This window comes from the organism of the source record quoted next, unplaced genomic scaffold (genome assembly GCF_019419815.1).
Source record: "Pyrus x bretschneideri cultivar Hongxiangsu unplaced genomic scaffold, Pyrus_bretschneideri_v1 Contig33, whole genome shotgun sequence".
In the NCBI taxonomy this organism is placed as follows: domain Eukaryota; kingdom Viridiplantae; phylum Streptophyta; class Magnoliopsida; order Rosales; family Rosaceae; genus Pyrus; species Pyrus x bretschneideri.
Window position 1 is genome coordinate 2,401,484 of NW_025999646.1, and position 19,718 is coordinate 2,421,201.

At 37.2% G+C, this 19,718-nt stretch overlaps 3 protein-coding genes across 4 annotated transcripts; 1 reads left to right on the forward strand and 2 right to left on the reverse strand.

Moving 5' to 3' along the window:
• The first annotated feature begins 3,641 nt into the window (after nucleotides 1-3,641).
• Nucleotides 3,642-7,218, forward strand: LOC125480334 (putative serine/threonine-protein kinase). Its single transcript, XM_048591016.1, has 7 exons — nucleotides 3,642-4,072; nucleotides 4,196-4,400; nucleotides 4,537-4,649; nucleotides 5,570-5,780; nucleotides 5,877-6,114; nucleotides 6,301-6,451; nucleotides 6,681-7,218. The coding sequence occupies exons 2-7, from the start codon at nucleotides 4,319-4,321 to the stop codon at nucleotides 7,002-7,004; spliced, it is 1,119 nt and encodes a 372-aa protein (XP_048446973.1). The 5' UTR covers nucleotides 3,642-4,072; nucleotides 4,196-4,318; the 3' UTR covers nucleotides 7,005-7,218.
• A 397-nt stretch (nucleotides 7,219-7,615) lies between these two features.
• On the reverse strand, nucleotides 7,616-9,886 carry LOC125480430 (clathrin light chain 1-like). Its single transcript, XM_048591317.1, has 3 exons — nucleotides 9,472-9,886; nucleotides 8,347-8,500; nucleotides 7,616-8,250 (listed from the first exon to the last, which is right to left on the reverse strand). Exons 1-3 carry the CDS (start codon nucleotides 9,816-9,818, stop codon nucleotides 7,795-7,797), a joined length of 957 nt encoding a protein of 318 aa, XP_048447274.1. The 5' UTR covers nucleotides 9,819-9,886; the 3' UTR covers nucleotides 7,616-7,794.
• Nucleotides 9,887-11,792: 1,906 nt separating this feature from the next.
• On the reverse strand, nucleotides 11,793-19,718 carry LOC125480375 (RNA polymerase II C-terminal domain phosphatase-like 1). 2 transcript variants are annotated; one of them, XM_048591145.1, is made up of 17 exons: nucleotides 19,050-19,718; nucleotides 17,875-18,351; nucleotides 17,554-17,764; nucleotides 17,298-17,455; nucleotides 17,097-17,167; nucleotides 16,884-16,986; nucleotides 16,688-16,771; nucleotides 15,934-16,518; nucleotides 15,757-15,820; nucleotides 15,234-15,364; nucleotides 15,058-15,111; nucleotides 14,265-14,361; nucleotides 13,232-13,461; nucleotides 13,031-13,120; nucleotides 12,382-12,447; nucleotides 12,218-12,285; nucleotides 11,793-11,976 (listed from the first exon to the last, which is right to left on the reverse strand). In XM_048591145.1, exons 1-17 carry the CDS (start codon nucleotides 19,317-19,319, stop codon nucleotides 11,868-11,870), a joined length of 2,868 nt encoding a protein of 955 aa, XP_048447102.1. In that variant the 5' UTR covers nucleotides 19,320-19,718; the 3' UTR covers nucleotides 11,793-11,867. The 2 variants fall into 2 exon arrangements, with proteins under 2 accessions (XP_048447102.1, XP_048447103.1); XM_048591146.1 differs by lacking the exons at nucleotides 11,793-11,976; nucleotides 12,218-12,285; nucleotides 12,382-12,447; nucleotides 13,031-13,120; nucleotides 13,232-13,461 and adding an exon at nucleotides 13,468-13,868.

Genomic DNA, 19,718 nt, shown 5'->3' on the forward strand with positions numbered 1-19,718 from the left:
CAAATTATTCTCCAAGCTGACCGTTGAAAAATCGAACCCCAACAAGCGGCAGCAGACAAATTAATCAAATGCAGGCATATACGTTGACAAATCACATGTGCATATATACACACACGCGCATATACACACTCATATAATTATGTACATATACAGATTTTTTAAGGGAATGAATTCAAAAAATAGAGATTGAGTCCAATTCACATTGAAATTCATCGATCTGAATTATGTATTTTTCAAGTTGCATCTTATAAACTATCTTAACAAAATATTAGTCAAATCGGAGTTCAAAACATTAACGAACAGTATATTCTAAAAAAAAATTATAATTAACGATATAATATTCAGACCTATTTCTCCAATGCAAGAGTCCTGCTTGTTGAATCTGTGGTCATATGAGTGACGTTTTTTGTAAGAAAAGAAAATGATCCCAAATACACAAACTAACAAAGGGAAAATATGTTAATGGATAGTACTAAGCACAATTTTAAAATCGTTATTTAATGAAAATTAAATACCGAAGGTTAGAAGGGCACATCCTACCCACCATGCGTAGCTAGCAAAATCGTGTATAACTTGGACAAAAATATTTTCTTTAAAAAATGGGGAGGGAGGTGTCGACAGCAAATGGTATCTGTCATTTATCTTTCTTGGCCCGATTGGGAAAGGAGGAGACATTGTTGTGCTGCTGATGTGCTTCTTTGTCTAACACTACTATTTTTATAAGGAAAACTAATGAAAATAGTTTGAAATTTTGAGTTTTAATCAAAATGACGGAAATGTATTGTAACTGAATGGTACAAAAAATAACTTTTTAGAGTAGAAATGTCATTTTCGTTAAAAATGAACAATACCAGAAGTGTTTCGTTAAAACTCTCATTTTTATATGCTTTAACGTGTTTCTATCCACTAGGCACTCAATTGGAAATATTTTTAAAATAACTGAAAAACGCTTTTAAAGAAAAATATTTGTTTGTTTCAAAAGCATTTAAAATGTTTCATACATGAAGCACGTGATTGACATTTTTACTAGCGATGGTTCCAAAATCATTTTAACCAAAAGTGTTTTTAGTCATTTTAAAAATACTTTCAAACGAGTCATATCTTTTTATCATAAAATCTTACCCTTCCTAAAATAACGGAATTGGATCCTCTCATGAGCACAAACTCAGGATCCTCTAACCATCACAGGTGAGCATAGAGGATCTTTCTAAAAATTATAATAATTGTAGTCGTTTGATCAAAATCCAACGATTCACGTGAACTGATCAGCAGGATTTTAGGCTTGTGCTCAAGAGAGGATTCAATTCCTAAAATAACATCGTTCAGAACAATGAATTTTATCAGTTACAGCATGTTAAACGTCTACGGCTATGTCATTTGACAACACTGACGGCCTGAAGCCAAAAATCCATCAAGTCAAAGCAACTTTTGAATATAATGCAGACATATAGGTAATGGGGAAGCATGAGCTTGGACGTGGAAATTGGGTTAACTCACTAAGACCATCACCAACATTCTCACTAAATGTCGTTGTTTCGATATTTTAATGAAAAAAATGCATAAAACGTCATTCCAACAGCTTCGCTAAAAGGTTCGCTATTTTACTTTGATGAACAGTCACGCTAAATTTAGCAAGAAAGAGAAATTTACAAGCTAACTAGCTAACATAAACTAATATTATTTCGCTACTTTTCCTTACTTAGATGCTGGATTGGTGGATACGACGACACGAAGACATGGAGGTAAATATGAAAAGGCCTAGGATGGTAGACTCGAGGATAACCACCAATGGAGTCACGATCGATAGCTGCGACGATGAAGACCGAGCCAATGAGATCTTAAATGAACAAATTAAATTTGAGACGATTGATCAAAGAAAGAAGAGTTATGGACAAAAAAAAAAAAAGGAAGAGAGAGAGGGGTTAAGTGATTGTTAAAACAGAAAGCGTTGTCGAAGGTGATAAATTAATTTTCTTACACTATTCACTTAATAGCATAAATTTAACACTATTATTGGAGATGTTCTTAAACTGTAAAGCGATGGATGTGCATATACATGCAATTATACTTTGATGTACGGATTATCAACTCGCTCATAATTTCATGACATCACCGATTAAAAAATTTATGATAAATATTTTTTAACAATTCAGTGTCTATGTTTTATATTGTAGTACAACGTGTTACAGTATGAGCGTCAACAAAGATTATGCATTCATATACAAAAATACAGCAGAAAAAACACGTTAAATTGTATGGCATATATAACATCTCATTTTTTATGTCTATATTTTGTGGTGGAAGACGCATCAAATTATTCTCCAAGCCGGCCGTTGAAAAATCGAACCCCAACAAGCGGCAGCAGATCTTTTTAAGTGGAAACATACTTCACAAAAAATACGACATACATATTTTTCAAATGCATGGAGCCATTGAGTCCTTGACTTTGAAGTCGAGCACCCTTTGCGTTCACATTGCATTCGGGCTTAGATTATCTCTAGGACAGCGAATCTGAGATTGTCCTGCAAAATATGAGAACTCGTTGTGAAATATGTAGATGAAAATATTGTGATCAATATAAGGAATTTCTTTTACACGCCTTAATAGTGATCAAATCTTGATTAACTCCACCATTAAATACTAAAATAAAAAAGCCGTGCATTTACATTTGAATTCCTTGGTTTCATACGAAAAAGTATAGACTAGTTTCATGTAGTGGCAGATTTAAGATTCAAACTTTGTAGGGACTTGATGTTAAGGTTCAAATTTTCTAGATAGAAACAAAGCGCGAAGCGCACAAAAAAAAAACAATTTATTCACTGAGTCATTTTTTTCGAATATTTGGTGGTTTTGTTGTCGTTAGCCAAATCATATTGCCACATGTCAACATATATCAACATATATCGCAGCAACCTGATGAATGATAGTGAGAGAGTTTGTCGATTGCTGTTGATGCAACTTGTCGAGATATGCTTAACAGACATTAAATCAAACACACCAGGACACCAAAAAACTATTACCAAACATTCAGAGGGTCCTCAAAAAACCTTCACGTGTATATTTTCTAAAATCGAAATGATCCTGAGACTACCTTGATCTCAATGCACATTCGCCTGTTGTTGCCTGTATTTGAATGGGATAAAAATGCACGAGGTTAGAAAGAGAGAAAAAGGATTAATAATGGCACTGCTGCTGCATGCTGTAAAGTGCCTTAATTAGTCTAGTTTCATCTACTTTGTTTGGTTGCTATATATTTATGAGCCGTTTAATTATTCAAAACTATGATTCAAAGAAAGAATTATTATTTTCGTGGACCAAAAAAAAAATTGTTCAAAACTTGTGTAGCAAAAAGAAACAATGAACTTATTCAACATTACTTAAAGGAAAATCATTTTCTAAGTCATAAAAAAAATACTCTTCAAAAGAATGAAAATAAATAAGAATCAATTTAATTTTTCATAATCATTTGCTCGCAAGAGAAGAGAAAACTCGCCACTGTATATATCAAGTGAAAAAAATCTAGCAGAAATAGACTACTTTTATACTTATCTGAAATTTTAAATAATACGTAATCGAGACAAATAACCAAAATCGATGTTCCAATAGAAGAGAAAAAAAAATGAATAATGATGTCATTGTGAGCAGAGAAAAAAAGAAAAATGATGCCATCTAGTTGACAACAGAGGCATGATTAATGATGCAATTTATGACTATATGAGTAGTCAAATAAACACACAGATAGAGGGAAAGAAATTAGAGCCAAAAAAACAAAGAAAAAAAAAACGAGGGAAGGAAGAAAAATGGTCGCTTTCAAGTTTTGAGCACCGGCAGCGACTCCACCCGCCCAATTAAGAAACACAGAAAACAGAGCACCTCGTGCGCCTCTACGACTCGTGATTTTTAAAACCAAGAGAGACGGGCACTAAAGCTTTCTCATTTTCCATTTCCTTTCCTTTTTTATATTACAAAGATTGAATCTTTCTCTCTCTCGCTCTCCATAGCTGCTGCCAGAAACAGATGCTAAAAGGATTCGGGACATCGAAACTTGATCAGTAGTCTGCAAATCCACCAGGTGGGGTTTTTTTTTTCTTTCTTTTTTTGTTGATTTTCTTGGTTGCAACTTTTGGAAGCTTAATAAGTTTCATTTTTTTGGTGTTTTGATGAAGTTTTTGTGATTTTTTATTGTGAAATTTAGGATTTTGGCAACATGGGTCGGTCCAAATCTGATTAGGAAGGCTCTATGATCGAAGGGAGCTAGTTTTTCTGAAAATTTGTGAGGACCCAGAAGGCAGAATTTGATTATTGTGGACAAATTAATATGAGTTGCAGCTGCTTCGGTGCTTCAGCTGCTCACAGGAAAAAGGGTTCTGGTTCTGGTCGATTTGGCCGTGATCAGGATGGTACGGACATGAATAAATTGTTCCACGCTCTTTGGCTTTGTTACATCTTTTACCTCCATATTTGGTCTTTGTTCGTGCTAATCGGCTGGATCATCGTTGTTATTGTGATTGATTGTTTGTTTTGTGTGTTGCATAGAGAATTTGCTGGAGAATACCAAGGCTTTCTCCTACAACGAATTAAGATTGGCGACGGATAATTTCCATTCGAGTAATAAGATAGGGAGAGGAGGTTTTGGAACTGTATACAAGGTACTCAGATTCTGCAGATGTCTTGTAATTGGTTCCATTGGGAAGTTTGCACCATTTTTTGAGAATTCATGATATCTGTGGTTTGAATTATGTTGTTTTGTTTCCAATCTGTCGCAATGATCAATGAGTTGGCTCAAAACATCAAGCATTTAAAACCTGATAGCTGACACTGGGAATTGGGTTTACGTTTTAAGAACGCTTCAAGTTCTATCCTTCTGTTTTTCTAACACATAGATGCATTGTTTCGTATGGTGAAAACTCTCACCTGTAGTTCAAGATTTGAGGAAAAAAAGGAAAAAAGAAAAAGGATTTTGTATCTTCCTTGTATTTTGTTTTTGCTTTAGATCATGTGGTGATTAAGAATGCTAGCTACCAATTTGGATTGAATTCTGTGACTTTTAAACACAGTTTCCAAGCTTTCCTTGCTGGTCTTAATTGACTTTTTAACCAAAATGGTTCATGAGATTTGCCTAGCACCTCACTTTGATCCCTGAGATTTGAAATCAATAGAAGTGGTCCCTAAGATTGTCCATCATCAACCATTTTGGTCCCTTAGTGAAAAGTTATGTTAAATAAGGATCAAAATGATAAAATTACCATCAATACAATAAACAATAGGCCAAAATGATTTGACAAAAATTGAGGGTATTTTTGTCATTTTATCCTTATTTTATGGAGATTTTTCATGGAAGGGCCAAAATGATTGATTGTGAACAAACTAAGGGACCAATTCTATCGATTTCAAATCTTAAGGATCAAAATGAGGAGTTATACAAATCGTAGAGACCATTTTGGCTAAAAAGCCGTCTTAATTTTCAAAGGACAAACTATAATAATGATTTTGCATTAATCAGAATACGTAGATGGTTTTCGTCTGTGGCACTTCATATTATCTTAGTTGTTTTGCTACGTTTTGCTAGGGGATCCTGAAAAGTGGAAAGCATGTTGCTGTCAAGACACTTTCTGCTCGGTCGAAGCAGGGAGTCCGTGAATTCTTAAATGAGATCAACGCTATCTCAAATGTCCGGCATCCAAACCTTGTTGAGTTGATTGGGTGCTGTGTTCAGGGAGCCGATCGAGTTTTGGTCTATGAATATGTTGAAAATAAAAGCCTTGATCATGCGCTATTAGGTAATTGGAGAAATTCTTTAGCATGTAAAGAAAACTGAAGGTACGTATACACAAGGATGGATTTACAAGTCTAATTTGTTTTCGTTTTGTTTGTAGGTCCAACGAGTAGAACCATCCAACTGGATTGGGAAAAAAGATCAGCCATTTGCCTGGGTACTGCCAGGGGTCTTACGTATCTTCACGAAGAACTGGTGCCACATATTGTACATAGAGATATCAAGGCTAGTAACATACTTTTAGACGGAGATTTTAACCCGAAAATTGGAGACTTTGGGTTGGCTAAACTCTTCCCTGACAACATCACTCATATCAGCACAAGGATTGCGGGAACAACGTACGTTATTTCATATTTCTTGTTGATTGCTATTCATTATTTGACCTTCTATTTTCCATGATTGAACCAGTTAGGAGATTCTGTTACATCGTAACTGTTTTCCTCGCTTAATTCAATCGTTATAGAGAGAGATTATGTGATAAGTGTGAGAATTTAGCTGCTTATGATTTGGTTTTGGTTTTGCAGTGGTTATTTGGCACCAGAATATGCATTGGGAGGTCAGTTAACCTTCAAGGCCGACGTTTACAGTTTTGGCGTTCTTATTCTTGAAATAGTATGCGGCGGAAGCAGTGCCAAGGGAAACTGGGGTGGGACAGAAAAGTTTCTGCTCGAATGGGTGCGTTGTTTATTTCTATTTTTCGACAAAACTCTTGGCATCATCAGATTCATTCCATTTTTTCCATGATCATATGCGCAGTTATATACTGCGATTTTTGTATGCCTTTATAGCAGCTGAGTTCTTATTATTTTTTGTACCTGTTTCAGTTTCTATTTACGTTCTTTTCCATGATCATACTCGCAGTCTTATTCCGCTTTCTTTTACAACTCTTTCGTTTCTTCACTAGGCATGGCAGCTCCATGAAGAAGGGAGACTGTTGGAGCTAGCTGACCGGGAAATGGGAGAGTTTCCCGAGGAAGAACTCCTTAGGTACATGAAGGTGGCATTTTTCTGCACCCAAGCAGCAGCAAGCCGAAGGCCAAAGATGAGCCAGGTTGTTGACATGCTCTCGAGAAACATCAGAATCAACGAGAACCAACTTACAGCCCCGGGTTTCTTCAACAGCGCGGAGAGCCTAAGCGGGCCTTCGAGTAAAAAATCAGGTTCCGAAACCACTACCTATCAGATGACTTCCGTCCCCGACACCATAACCCAAGTAACACCTCGCTGAAGAACAAATGTAATTGCAATTCATAGGAGGAAGGTGAAATTATCTGCATATCCACAACAAATCATTCAACGGTTTATACCGTTGTTTTCGTTAACTTTTTTAGACGATTTTTTATTTTTTATTAGCCGTGTTGAGTAGGGCTTGTTTGAGATACCGAAAAGTACTTGATTTGTGTAGCCAGGATGACGGTTAATATTAACGGGAAACACTTCAAGAATCAAACAAGAAGGAAAAAAAACATATAACAAAGTTTTGAGCGTTTTTGACCAAAGCAAGAATGTCGGATGCCGTAATAGTTGGGTTTGAGGGTTTTCATTTTTATTTTTCGACATGGAACTTCATATTTTTTGGTCTAAGAAAGTTTTAAGAAGCGTATTTGTAAAAGAGCCATGGAAATTTTCGGACAATACAATATTTGTAAACTCAAGAATGGGGTTCCAAACTTAAATGCAGAAATGAAAACACAATTTTCTAACTAACTTGACTAAATCCGTAAATATTTAAACAAGATGATCAAATGTATCATGGTTGAGGGAATCTACAAATTTAAATTCAAACTTTATACCCAAAGACTTCTTTTTTCCTAATTCTGACCCAAAAAGACGCTGCTCTGGTCCAAAAAAGTAATATTCATAAAATGTGTGTAAACAATGAAAATTCCAAATCTCAAAAGCCAAATATTACAATATTCTGATAAGCGGTAGCAAATGAATCCGGCGATACGTAGCCGATAGTTAATTAGAATCTCAAAAATAATAAAATCGATCAATAAAATACGGAAGGAATCAAATCAAGCAGTGAGTTCCTCAGTAGGTGCCGGAGCGGCTTGTTCGGGTGCATCTGAAGAACTATTGGAGGTGGCATCCTTGGCTTCTGAAGCAGGCACCTCAGCTTCTGCAGACCCATTAGCTTTTGGTGCTGCATCCTTTACATTTTTGGTATCTTTGGCAGGAGCCTTCCCATCTTTGGCGTCTTTGGCGTCTTTGGCTGGAGCGGGTGGGGGTGGAATCATGTGAGGTGGAGTTTTATGCTTCAGCTTCACGAGTATTTGCCGCAGACGCGAAAGATCAGTGGGTTTTCCAGGCTTTGGGCCCTGAATGACTTGGATCCCTGGTTTCTTTTCCTGGTCCTTCTTGCCTCTCCTCTTCTCAATGTTGGGAACCTCGTGAGGAATGAGCTCCGCGATTGCTTTCCAACTTTGCTTGTCAGCATTTTTATGGAAATTCTCTTGATTAACCAAGAATAACTGCTCAACGCACAAACCAACCTGTTAGTGTTAGGAACAAAAAACCAAAGCTGGTGTCATGAAAAGAGTAGTTAATAAAGGCATTCCAATATTTACCTTCTCCTTTTCTCTGTTCTCGACCTTGTTGGTCTCAACGTTAAGCTTCCTTTTCTCGTAGAATGCATGCTTGAACTCCTCAGCCTCTTCAATAATTTGGTTCCTCAGTTCTTTCTCCCTCTTCTCCTTCTCCTCAAGTAGGATTGCATTTTGACTATACCACAAAAGTCAAGTTAGGGCATTAATTTTCTAGTACCACTAGTTAACTTGTAGTTTTCTGTGCAGATCGACCAATGCGTGCACATATCACTGAAGGAAAAAACTACTATCAACTTGTCATTATCTTTGTGTTTTTTTTCTTTTCGGAAGTATGATCAAATGACTACGATCAACTTACCGTAAAGTCTCAAGTAACACAGTGCTGCCACATTATCATGCTATTTAAAAAGTTGTCGAATCTACGTGATGTTAATGACATAGATTCCGCTAATAAATGATACTGAGTCCCGTCAACAACGATAACATGTTATTTCATTATTGGTTTCTTGTAGTTCAACTGTTATACCCAAGACTTTTTTCCTAACGACCATCCCATTGGATTCGTTGGAAAAACTGAACCACCCTTGTTTGTCAACGAGTTGATTAAAACTCAGATGAAGTTTGATTACCCTCAAATCAAACTAAATCACATAACTCACTAACTCTAGCAACGAAATAAAGAACTTATTCTTATATGATTATCTAAACAGATATTTTCCTTCTGACAATCAGATTCAGATCCAAGAAAATCAATAGCAACCCTCATTCCCACACACTAAATTTGACTTGAAAAGCACTACAATTTGGTTTACAAGCAGCTCCAAACTACACAAACACACTATCAACAGCTGATCTATATGTTTAAATACAGCACGAATTTAACAATCACAAAGCTTTACTTTGATCAATGACTTACCGAAAATCGCAACTAAAGAACTAACATTTCCATACCTTCTAGTGATCATAACTACAATAAATCACAGATCCAACAGTATTTCCATACAAACACCTACAATTAGCTCAAAATCTAAGATCAAACGGATGCAATTTCCCTAAAGATGCAGAATTTCACAGATCTGAAGCAGCAGCTCACAAAGCAAGCAACTAAATTTACCAAAAAAAAAGCGAATCGGATCCGAATCTTACCGGCGCCACTCACGAAGAGCTGCACCTTCCTCGACAAACTCGCTAGGTTCCGGGAGCACGGGACCGTCCGATGTGAAGACGCCATCGTCGATTCCGTTCTCGCCGACGCCGTAGCCATTGCCGTTGCCGTTCTCAACGGGAACGGAATCGAAAGGAGTGGAGTGGGAGTAGTTGGGGCTGGGATCTTCGAATCCGAAAACATCCGGGGAGGCAGGGGCGGCGGCAGCGGGGTCAGTGTAGGAGCCGTAGTCAGCGTAGCTCTCGACGACGACATCGTCCTGGTCAAAGTGGCTGTTGGGGGCGTGGAGATCGTCGCCGTCCATGCTGAACGCGTCGAAGGAAGCCATTTTTCGCGGTGGTGATTTCTCCCTCTCTGTCTTTCTGTCCGAAGAGGATTTCAGTGGAAATGTATCGAATGGGAGGAAACTTGATGGAAGGAGCTCTATTTTTTTTGACCCTTTTCCCCCTTTTTATATAGTTAACGGAGAAGGTGGGCGACTGAAATATAGAAGAGAGTAAATTGCCGTTGGATCCCTGGCTAGTAGCCAATTGAAATTGACTCCTTAAACTATTTTTTCGGTAAATTAATCTTCTAATAGCATCTCCAAAAGAGATATTAAATTTTAAATATCAAAATGATAGTTGATAACTTATGTGGCAATTTGACAGTTTGTACAACATCTTGCTCCACCCGATATGTTAAATAATAATATCATTTAATAATTTTTTTTATCTTTTTGGGAAGTTCAATAAATAAGGCAACCAATCAAATATTTCAAAAACATAACAACATTTATTATATATTATATTAATCTATTAAAGAATTATTAATAAATTTGACAGCAAAAGCTTTGCCTTCAAATGACTCAGCGCCACGTAAGAAATTGAAGGTTCGTGAGTCCATTTTTTACTGTTGTATGCCTACGTGGCAATTTTGACATCTCCTTTGGAGATGCTCTAAACTATTTGAAATTAGCAAATTAATCTCTCACTGTCATATTTGATGAAATTTTATCCACTTTGCTGGTAAATTCTGTTACGTGCACATGATTCACTCTAAAGAGTAAAGTTGTGCCAGTTTTGATGGCAAAATGGATGATTATCAACTCTGACCATGAGGGTTAATTGGTTGATTTCAAATAATTTAGGGGTTAATTTACTAAAAAATTGTTTGGGGTCAATTTTCATCTTCAGTACTAGCATTTTTACACTACATAATTGGGTAATTGATGTACATAATCAACTTACACTATTGTAGATGGTTATATTAACTTGAGCGGATGTGCTCCACTATATACACCAAATTCAAATTCTTGCATACAAATTTTTTTTTTTTCAATTGAGCAATAACTTTCTTAAGTTCAATAGTTAGTTGTTAGGGACGGGGAATTAGTAGGAATCGAACCCGCACCAAGATCCATATGCATACAACTAACAAACGAATATCAATTGTAGAAGAAAAATAGAATGACGAAATAAATTTGTTAATTGGCAAGACATGTACATCAAATTTGCATTATGTTATGATGGATGTTTGGTAACCACTTGAGTCAATTTCAAAGCAAAAGCACCAACTAGCAACAAACCGATTTGCACACTCTACTCAACATGTCGCATGCGTATACCCCTTTCTGTTTATCTCTCTCCTCGCGTGACGGTATGTCCCGACGTTTCTATTTTGTGCTCGTGCCGCACCCTGCGCTTATGCGAGGTTGCTACCAGATTCATCAAAGTACCAACAAACGGAATACCGGTACAAAAATTTCCATTCCGTCGGCGGTGGGTGAACCATTTTACATTAGCTTGATTTACATCAGTAAGCCGTTCCACCTCAGGTAACATATCCGGAAATGGACATTTTCTAGGACCTAATCTTTTCAGAGATGGACACTGAAAGAAAACTGGCAATTGGACTGAAATAACTGTCAATGGTTAGAGTGTACCGTGACTACATATCCGCGACTTTGAGCATAGCCAAAAGCTGCCCTCGAAGCCTCTTTGTCCCGTTTACTTCCGGTAAATAAACATCAATACACTGTCAATCCGACCTAAATAGGCTCTTTCAAAGGTCAGGGAAGAAATGCATCAACCACACAAAAAAGGAGTTACACGGCATTGCCTTCGGTAAATGTGCGAGGAGGCTTATAAGCATTTGGTTGGGGGGGAGGAAATCGTTACAACAATGACTGGAAACCCCAAGAATGTTAGGACTGTAGTCGCCTCACAAGCACCTCCCCGTTCTTTCAGAAGAATCTGGAACGAAGCTGCAAGCTCAATCTCGTCTGCATTGTAAGAGGTTTGGGCTCTCCATGGTCCTCGCCCTTCTCTATAATATGTACGGCAGACATGTTGCCTCAGTAGCTATACCAAAATGGGATGAAATGGTGGTATGACTTTCAGGGAACTGGCGGAGCATTTTTCGGATATCTAGAAGAAGAGGGCATCCGTTGCACAACTTGTGGAAACTCCTGCTTCATACGTTTATTTGGCATCCCTTGGAAAGACCTTTTTTGCCAGAAACACCAAGTTAGAAGGGAAGAATACACATAAGTTCTAGTTTGTTGGCCACAGCTGTACAACTAATCAAAGCTGCAAGAGCTTTCATGTCATGTGCACCAAGAGCGATGAAATAGAGACAACTGAAATATTGGCTAGCTTTCGGGGATGGTTGATCCAGCCATAGTTCAAACTTCAATAAAAAACTGGCTAAAATAATTAAACGCTTGCAGCTGATGAATTCACACACCTTGGAGAACCCTGACGTTTCTGAGCAAATAGAGTTGATCTTAGACTTCTGAGCGCTTTTTCAGCAGCCTAAGGAAAAGGTTGTTTAGGTGCTCAGATATTAAATTTCGAAAAGAATTAAGACCCCACGAAGGGTACTCGGAATTGGAAGAGTAGAAAAATTACCTGCATCTTAGCCTCATCCCACGTCAACCCAATCCCCTTCCCCAGAACCTCTCCATCTATTTCAACCTGTAACATGATAACAACACGGAATTATAAAGATAAGAAAGAGAAAAGAAACATGCATCAAGGTTACTGAAAGATTGTCCACAAAAAATCATACAGCTCCAAATTCAGTCAGTACCGACACTTCTGGAAAGCATGAACAAGAAATGATTCGTACTCACTACAGCCATCGTCTGGAAGTTGATGGCCCAAACAAAAACTCTCAGAGCTCATGAATTATTTTTCTTGAACCCCGAAAACAACTTTCAAACCCCCAGTTCTAACTTTTCCCTCACACCACCTTTTAATTTCTTTATTGATTAACCAAGTGGAGGATGCATTATTCTATATCCAGTACATGAAAAAAACACCCAATCTCAAAGGGAGTCTGCTTTCAGATTCAAATTAAGAAGAATAGATATTGTGATCTGAATCTGAAGTTCTTAAATTATTTTTGTGTATTTCTTTCAGCATTTAACTGAGTTTCCTCAGGAATTCTGTGAAGGGCAGTGTTCTACAATTCTATACGATGAAATGTAGAAACTTCCAACACAAAATTCAAATGTCATTCAGAATAATGAAGCATGTAATCATGGCAAATACAAACCTGTACATGCACTTCATCTTTCTCGACTGAATTAGCTGAGGGTGGAGGTCGCGGTTGAAAAACTACACCACCAAGGCCCTCCATCATACACTAAAATAGTACAAAATTATGGAAAGTCAATAATCATAACATCATTCAGCACCTGCAAATAAGGAAGAAAAAAAGAGAGAGACTAGCAAACTATTATGTTTTGAGTCTTACAAGTTCTTTGAGGGCAGATACTGAACTCATAGATTTTTTAGAGCCTTCAAGCCTAGGGTCTAGTGGCCTAGAAGACTCTGATGAAGATGAAAGGGACTCATCTTTGGGAAATGACTGGATCCCAAAAGAATTCGCATTACCCACAAAACCATTGTTGTTAACATTAGGAAACTTGCTCATTTCCCCTTGAACAGGCACAGAATCATGCTTGACGCGGGAAAGGTATATATCTGCAAAAACGTCGTCCAGGTTTCTCATATACACACAATAAAAAAGGGAAACTAGAGATATGTCAAGAATACTTTCCGATCTATGAACAGAACCAAGCCAACCCAATATTCCCTAGTACAGATCCTGTTTTGTGCAATAATTTCATAAGCAAGTTGACTTTGTTTTGGCTCAGTAGTTCCTCGGCCAGTAGGTTCATATTGTTCTAACAGTTAATTGTACACTTCAAAACTTTCAAAATTGATTGACTGGCATCTTTAACCCCTGATGGAAAGCTGACAAGTTCAAAATAACCCCTCAATCCTTCATCCATGACTTTTGCTAAAAAAGCACTTTGTTGAGCAGAATAATCATCTAAGATCAGCTCCAGTATGATTATATCAGCGACTCGAGAGTTCACAATATTTAGCTGATATCAGAAACATGTGATCAAAGCAAAGTAGAAGATAGATCTTAAAAATATGTCATATATTGACTTAGTATTCTACAATATCCTTTTCCATCGTAAGTTAAGAGATTGTAGCGTTTGTGGCTGAACAGTCAAGGACAGAACTTCTTAGAACTCTTTGCCCTCATTTAATTCATTCGGAAAGAAAATAAGCAAATAGAATATTAGCCTTGAGGTGGGCTTCACATGTCAAAATCAATTAGTTGTCAACTTGTTTTATCACTGCTCTAGTATCAAGTTCAGGTTGTTGAGCACTAATTTCCCAGTATAAGAACTACTAAAAGAGGCACGACAAGAATTATTGAGACATATCGCCCCCTAGCTAGTGGCAATAAATACAGCAATAAGGAATCTTACTGGCTAAGTTTTTTAGAGAACCCTCAGCAGCCTGGAAATGAGCTTCCCTTCTTGTTTTACCAGTTCCTTCACCAATTTTCTCTCCTGCAAACCAAGCCTATAAAAGGCAAAATGGATAAGCTAATTAACGTGTAACAAAGGAATAGGCAACATTGTGAAGTCAGAAAGTAATAAAAACAATTTCTGGGAAAAGCTACATGGTATCAGTTTGACCTACATGGCATATGAAATTCATTGATTCAGATAATCAGGCCCATTTACTACTGATTACCAACACTAATTACACCCATTACCATCAATTAGATCTGTCCATTCAATTGTACTGTATAGCTATGAAATAGGGAGTGCAAATATTTACTATTTCAGATCTAAAAAATTAATATGATCACCAAACTTAGTAAGATGTGGTCTTTAGAAGCAAACCATCATTTCAATACGAAATAAAATACAAACAGAATGTAATTTACTGTATAGCTCCTTCTTCACTTGAAGCCAAAATTACAACTCATGGACATAAAGTCCCTAAAATATCAAAAATTGAAATGTACATCAAAAGTCACATACTCATACGACTTACTACTGAATTGCTTAACTTTTCATAAGACAAGATAAATTATTTAAGTAGTCTTGCATTTATGCATTTACGCATCACTAACTCTCCCCAACTTCAAAAAATAAAAATAAAAAAACTCTCCCCAAGAAAACATTAAACCATGGTTAGATAAGTTCAAAACTTGATATCCCAAAAACTAATGTGCAATTATAAGGTAGCAAGTCAAAGAAATGAAAGTACCTCAACATAAAACTGCAGTTCTGTGCTAGCAACCAAAGCTGGCCTTAACTCCACCTGTAAATTTCCATTTAGAAAAGGGGGTAAAAGGGGAAAAGAAATAAGATGGAGCATGAGGGTTTGACATATGCAAACATGAAGACTAAATTTTCTATTGCAACACAAACAGCTCAAAATACCTTGGCTCCACACTTCATTGCGATTTCCTGTAAGGCTCCAGTAGGAGTTTCTGCATTTGATATAGCTCGTCCAGATTCAAAGTCCACATCTCTATTCATGGAAGAGGAACGACTCAAGGGAATCTCCTCACCTTCAAAATTCATATCCCCATTATATAACACCACTCTCATGATAATATAACATAAATAATTACATATAAATTAGAAGACTGTTATTGACAGTTACACATTTTAAGAAAGACAAGAACCATTAATGTTCCATTTGGATAAAAATTCAAAATGAAGATCAGATAAACCAATTGGGTAATAATACTCAATTAATAACCTTCCAAAAAGGAAATAATCATCGCCACAGTATAATTTCAATCATGTGAAACTCTAGGCAAATTATGATAGTAGACTGCTATAGTACTTTTTTAAAATGTTAAGCATTGAAAACAGCATCTATCAGATATGTACTAAAATAAAAAAAATAAAAGCATGAAAATCATCGTAGTACTCAATTGTGCATGTCATAGCTCACCTGGCATTGAATGATAGCCAGCCAATTCATGGTTGAATCTCAGTCGATCATCTCTATGAAATGCCTGGAAAACAATAATCTTTTAGGACTGATCTTGTCCAAATCCAATCACATGCAACATCCACCACTCAACATAAAGAATTAGGATTTAAAGCCAAAACAACAAAGTGTAAATACCTCTTTGGGCAATCTTTGATTTTCTTGAAGAATCCGATCAGATGCAATAGAATTATCAACCTTAGAGAAAAAAGATGAATGATGAGGTCGATGCTTCTCAATCTGCATTGGATCTGGATCTAACGGAAGTTCTTTGGGTACCATCCGGCTCAGTTGCCGTGGGCTCATTTCTTCTTCCACTGGAAACCAGCCTGGACGCGGTTGCACCCGTGGAACAGAGGCCTGTACTGGAGGTCTGACAGGAAATGGAGGCTCACTCGGTGGTGGTTCTCTTGTATCTTGGCCATGCTGCAAAATCAGTAGCCTCCGTCTTGTATCAGGGTCTAACTCTGATTCAGGTACCTCTCCCTCCTCTCTAGCAGGAGAACTATGCAAGCTTGGTTCTGCAGCGCCAAGATGACCCAACGGTTTAACTACTGAAGCTGCCTGAGGGAACTGTATACTAGGAAAAGGCATCGCTGATGGCTGACTTGATGGCAGTGAAATTGTGCTAGAGGAAGGAGCCATTGAGTACTGAAGAGGAGCAAGCCTTGGATCTACGTTAGTGACTACTGAAGAAGCCGTTAAAGCAGCTGAGGTTGCTTCCTATGTACCAGCAATAGGTCAACAAGCAAATCAACATTCACAAAATCACATATGCGGATGCAAAAATACGTTCATCCAGAGTGTAAAAATTGCATGTCAATAAAAATACTTCTGTCGGTCGGGCTTACAAGCCAAATGGTACATGTATCAAAATTGAATCTTTAAATACCTTCAGTCTTCTTTCAACCTCAACGTCTGCCATGCCATCAAAAGTAAGTGGGTCCCTGTTTCCATTTATAGCAGAACCGTCATCCTGAACAACAAAAAACTATTAGTGAAACTATTATGGCAATCGTGGAGTGGGTAGAGTTTTCAGGAAGAATGTTATAAAAAATTTAAAGAGTCATAAAACTGTTCCAACTGACCTCTGAAACTAGATAATTGCTCACATCAGGCGAAGGGACATCTTTAATATCATCTTCATAAAAAATTTCAGGAATCTTTTGTAGAAGACTGTCATCAAATTCTCTGTTATCACATCCAAAGGTGATGTCATGCTAACAGAACACCATTATGCTCATAAACAGAGCATGGCTTTACATGAAAACAGTTTAGAGTCATTAATTTAATTCCTTTACCTAAAAAATCCACCTCTAACATTGCAGGCAACATTCCTTGCAACACACAGGACAGGGACAGTATTATTTGCCTGTAATATTAAGAGTTACAATGCGTTCAAGTTAAAGAGGAAAAAAAACAATCATGCAAAACTGGGCATTTTTGACAATAGAACAGTTTTAGAAAGTTAATAGCCATATAAAACAAAGCAAATATTTTACTTCAGCTTGAGGAGCATAATACGGGGCAAATGCAGGAACAACATGCACCCGAGGTTGATCTCTGTCATCCCACACTTTCAAGCGATCATCAATTACCAATGCCATCTTAGGATGACATAAGCTTTCTTGGAAGACACTGAACAACGACTTTCTTGAACCTATCATAATATATGGAAGACATCAGTTAAAAGGAGAAATGTATGAGGCTTTCAGTGCAATTGCAAAACAAAATTTATAAATGAAGTATAACAGTTACCAGACTTCACACAGACAATGCGATCCAGTAGTTTAGTTGGGTTTATCAAATTTGAATCAGGATCAAGAAGCCTCCACATTTCTAATGCATAATCCCTTTCAGCCATTGTGCAAACATAAACCTCAAACCGCTTGCGCCCCCTTGCAGTCAGGTAGCTCCGAAGATCCTCCCATGCAGGTCTCAACCTCACGAGAACACTTGTATCACGAATCTAAGACAGAAATTCTATGTTACTTACCCGATCAAGCAGATGTTGAAAAAAATGACCAAATGGGGATAAATAAATGAATGACGAAGATAATAAACAAGGTAATTACATACCTGCGGATTAATGCGAGTCAGTATAATATTTTTCTCGTGTAATCGTATAAGGGGCCGAATAATAGGTTGATGATTGTCAGACAAGGCTGGAACAACCTCAGCTTGAGTTTTGATGACCCTCCCATTATCAACAACTTGATCATTTTCAGCATATTGTTTCAATATAAACTTGTCATCTTGATACCGCTTGATCTCTGCAAGCATACCAGAAATGCGTTGTGGGTCCACCTCAGTGCTTATCTTCCTCTGCAAGGCCTCAATTCGATCTTCAAAGGAGCGCATTGTATTTGCAACAATGAGTGTTTCATCAAGATCAAATACAATGCCCAGACATCTAAGATTCAGCATGACAAGGCAAGAATTGTAAAGTCCTGATGCAACATAGAATCCCCAGAAGCATGGACACTGTTCATCACCATTCCTGGATTGCATGGCAACCAAATGAAGCTCCTCCCCTCCTAGTGGCATTACTGCAGTCTGAAGATAAGCATGACGGGAACCATTCATTCCGGATAACATAGGAAAAGACAAACTTACATTCCAATCAACATTAACACATAAAGATCAAACCATAATAAGAAGTGGGCAACTGCAGGTTTCCATTTTATAAAGGACTCTATGCTGCATTCCAACAGATAACAAAACTGAAAACTTGTAATCCAGAATTCTAGAGTTCTTCATTAAACACTCTAACATCCGATTGCAGCAACAACAAAAATAAAATCATCCAATTTTCATAAATGAAATATTCACGCTATCATCATCTCTACATGGACAGTAAGAACAATCACAAAAAACCATATGGTATATTCTTAGCATCAAAACATTCTGTCATTGTACAATACTCAGTAAGTTAAGAAATAAAGCTCATCTTACAGTTCTAGGAAGTAAGTCCACAGCTTCAGTTCAAAACAGATAGTTCCCAAAACAGTTAAAAGTTCAAACAGCTCATGTAATTTGGGGCAACAATTTTACTGGGTTCATTCAAAGTTTCAAACTTTACAGTGAAATTCAAAAATGGGTCCCTGTAACATTGTTCAGAGTCCTCAGTAATAACATTATAAAGTTAAAAAGGGTTTTTTAGAATCTGGGTTTTCAATTTTTATCTTATATTTTTTTCAGAGTTGATATTTTCTTGGAGGTGGGAGTTTAATTCAATGGTTGTGCTGCTATACCTTGTTCTCCTGAGTCATGGAGGAGTGCAAAAGAAAGAGCGGCGTGTCCGGAGACGTCGACGTCTTTGACTCCATCATTTTGAAGCAAACTCCATTGGAGGAGCTTATGGTATGAAGCACTGCCACTGGTGGACATCTTTCACTTGGTTGAGAAAAATAGCTTATTCTGATTTCCTTCAACTCATCCTGAACATTCTTGTTCTCGTTCTCTGTTGGATATATCTCTACTTCCCCAAGTAAATCTTCACCTTTATACACCGACTTATACATTTTCTCACTTGCCAAACACCAATTTTCTCACTGCCCAAACACCATCCAAGAAGAACCCAGAAATTTTATTCCCTCCTTTGATCTCTCATCAAAGTTTCATTCAATAAAAACATCGATTTCGTTGATTTCTTTCAAAATCGTCGTCATCTCCAAAAGAATCCCAATTTTGGTTTTAAATCACTGAAATTCATAGAAAAAAAAAAGTAAAAAGAATAAAAATTAGGGTTTTATTTTCGAGTGAAGATCTTAGATCCTTGATTGATTTACGAAATGGAATTGGATTTTTGTTCTGAATTGTGGTTCTAAAAGCTAGGGTTTGGTGGTGACGATGAAGAACGAAGGAGTCTTCGAGAGGAGAAACCCTAGATCCAGATAGCAAAAGGTCAAATTAGCACTGCA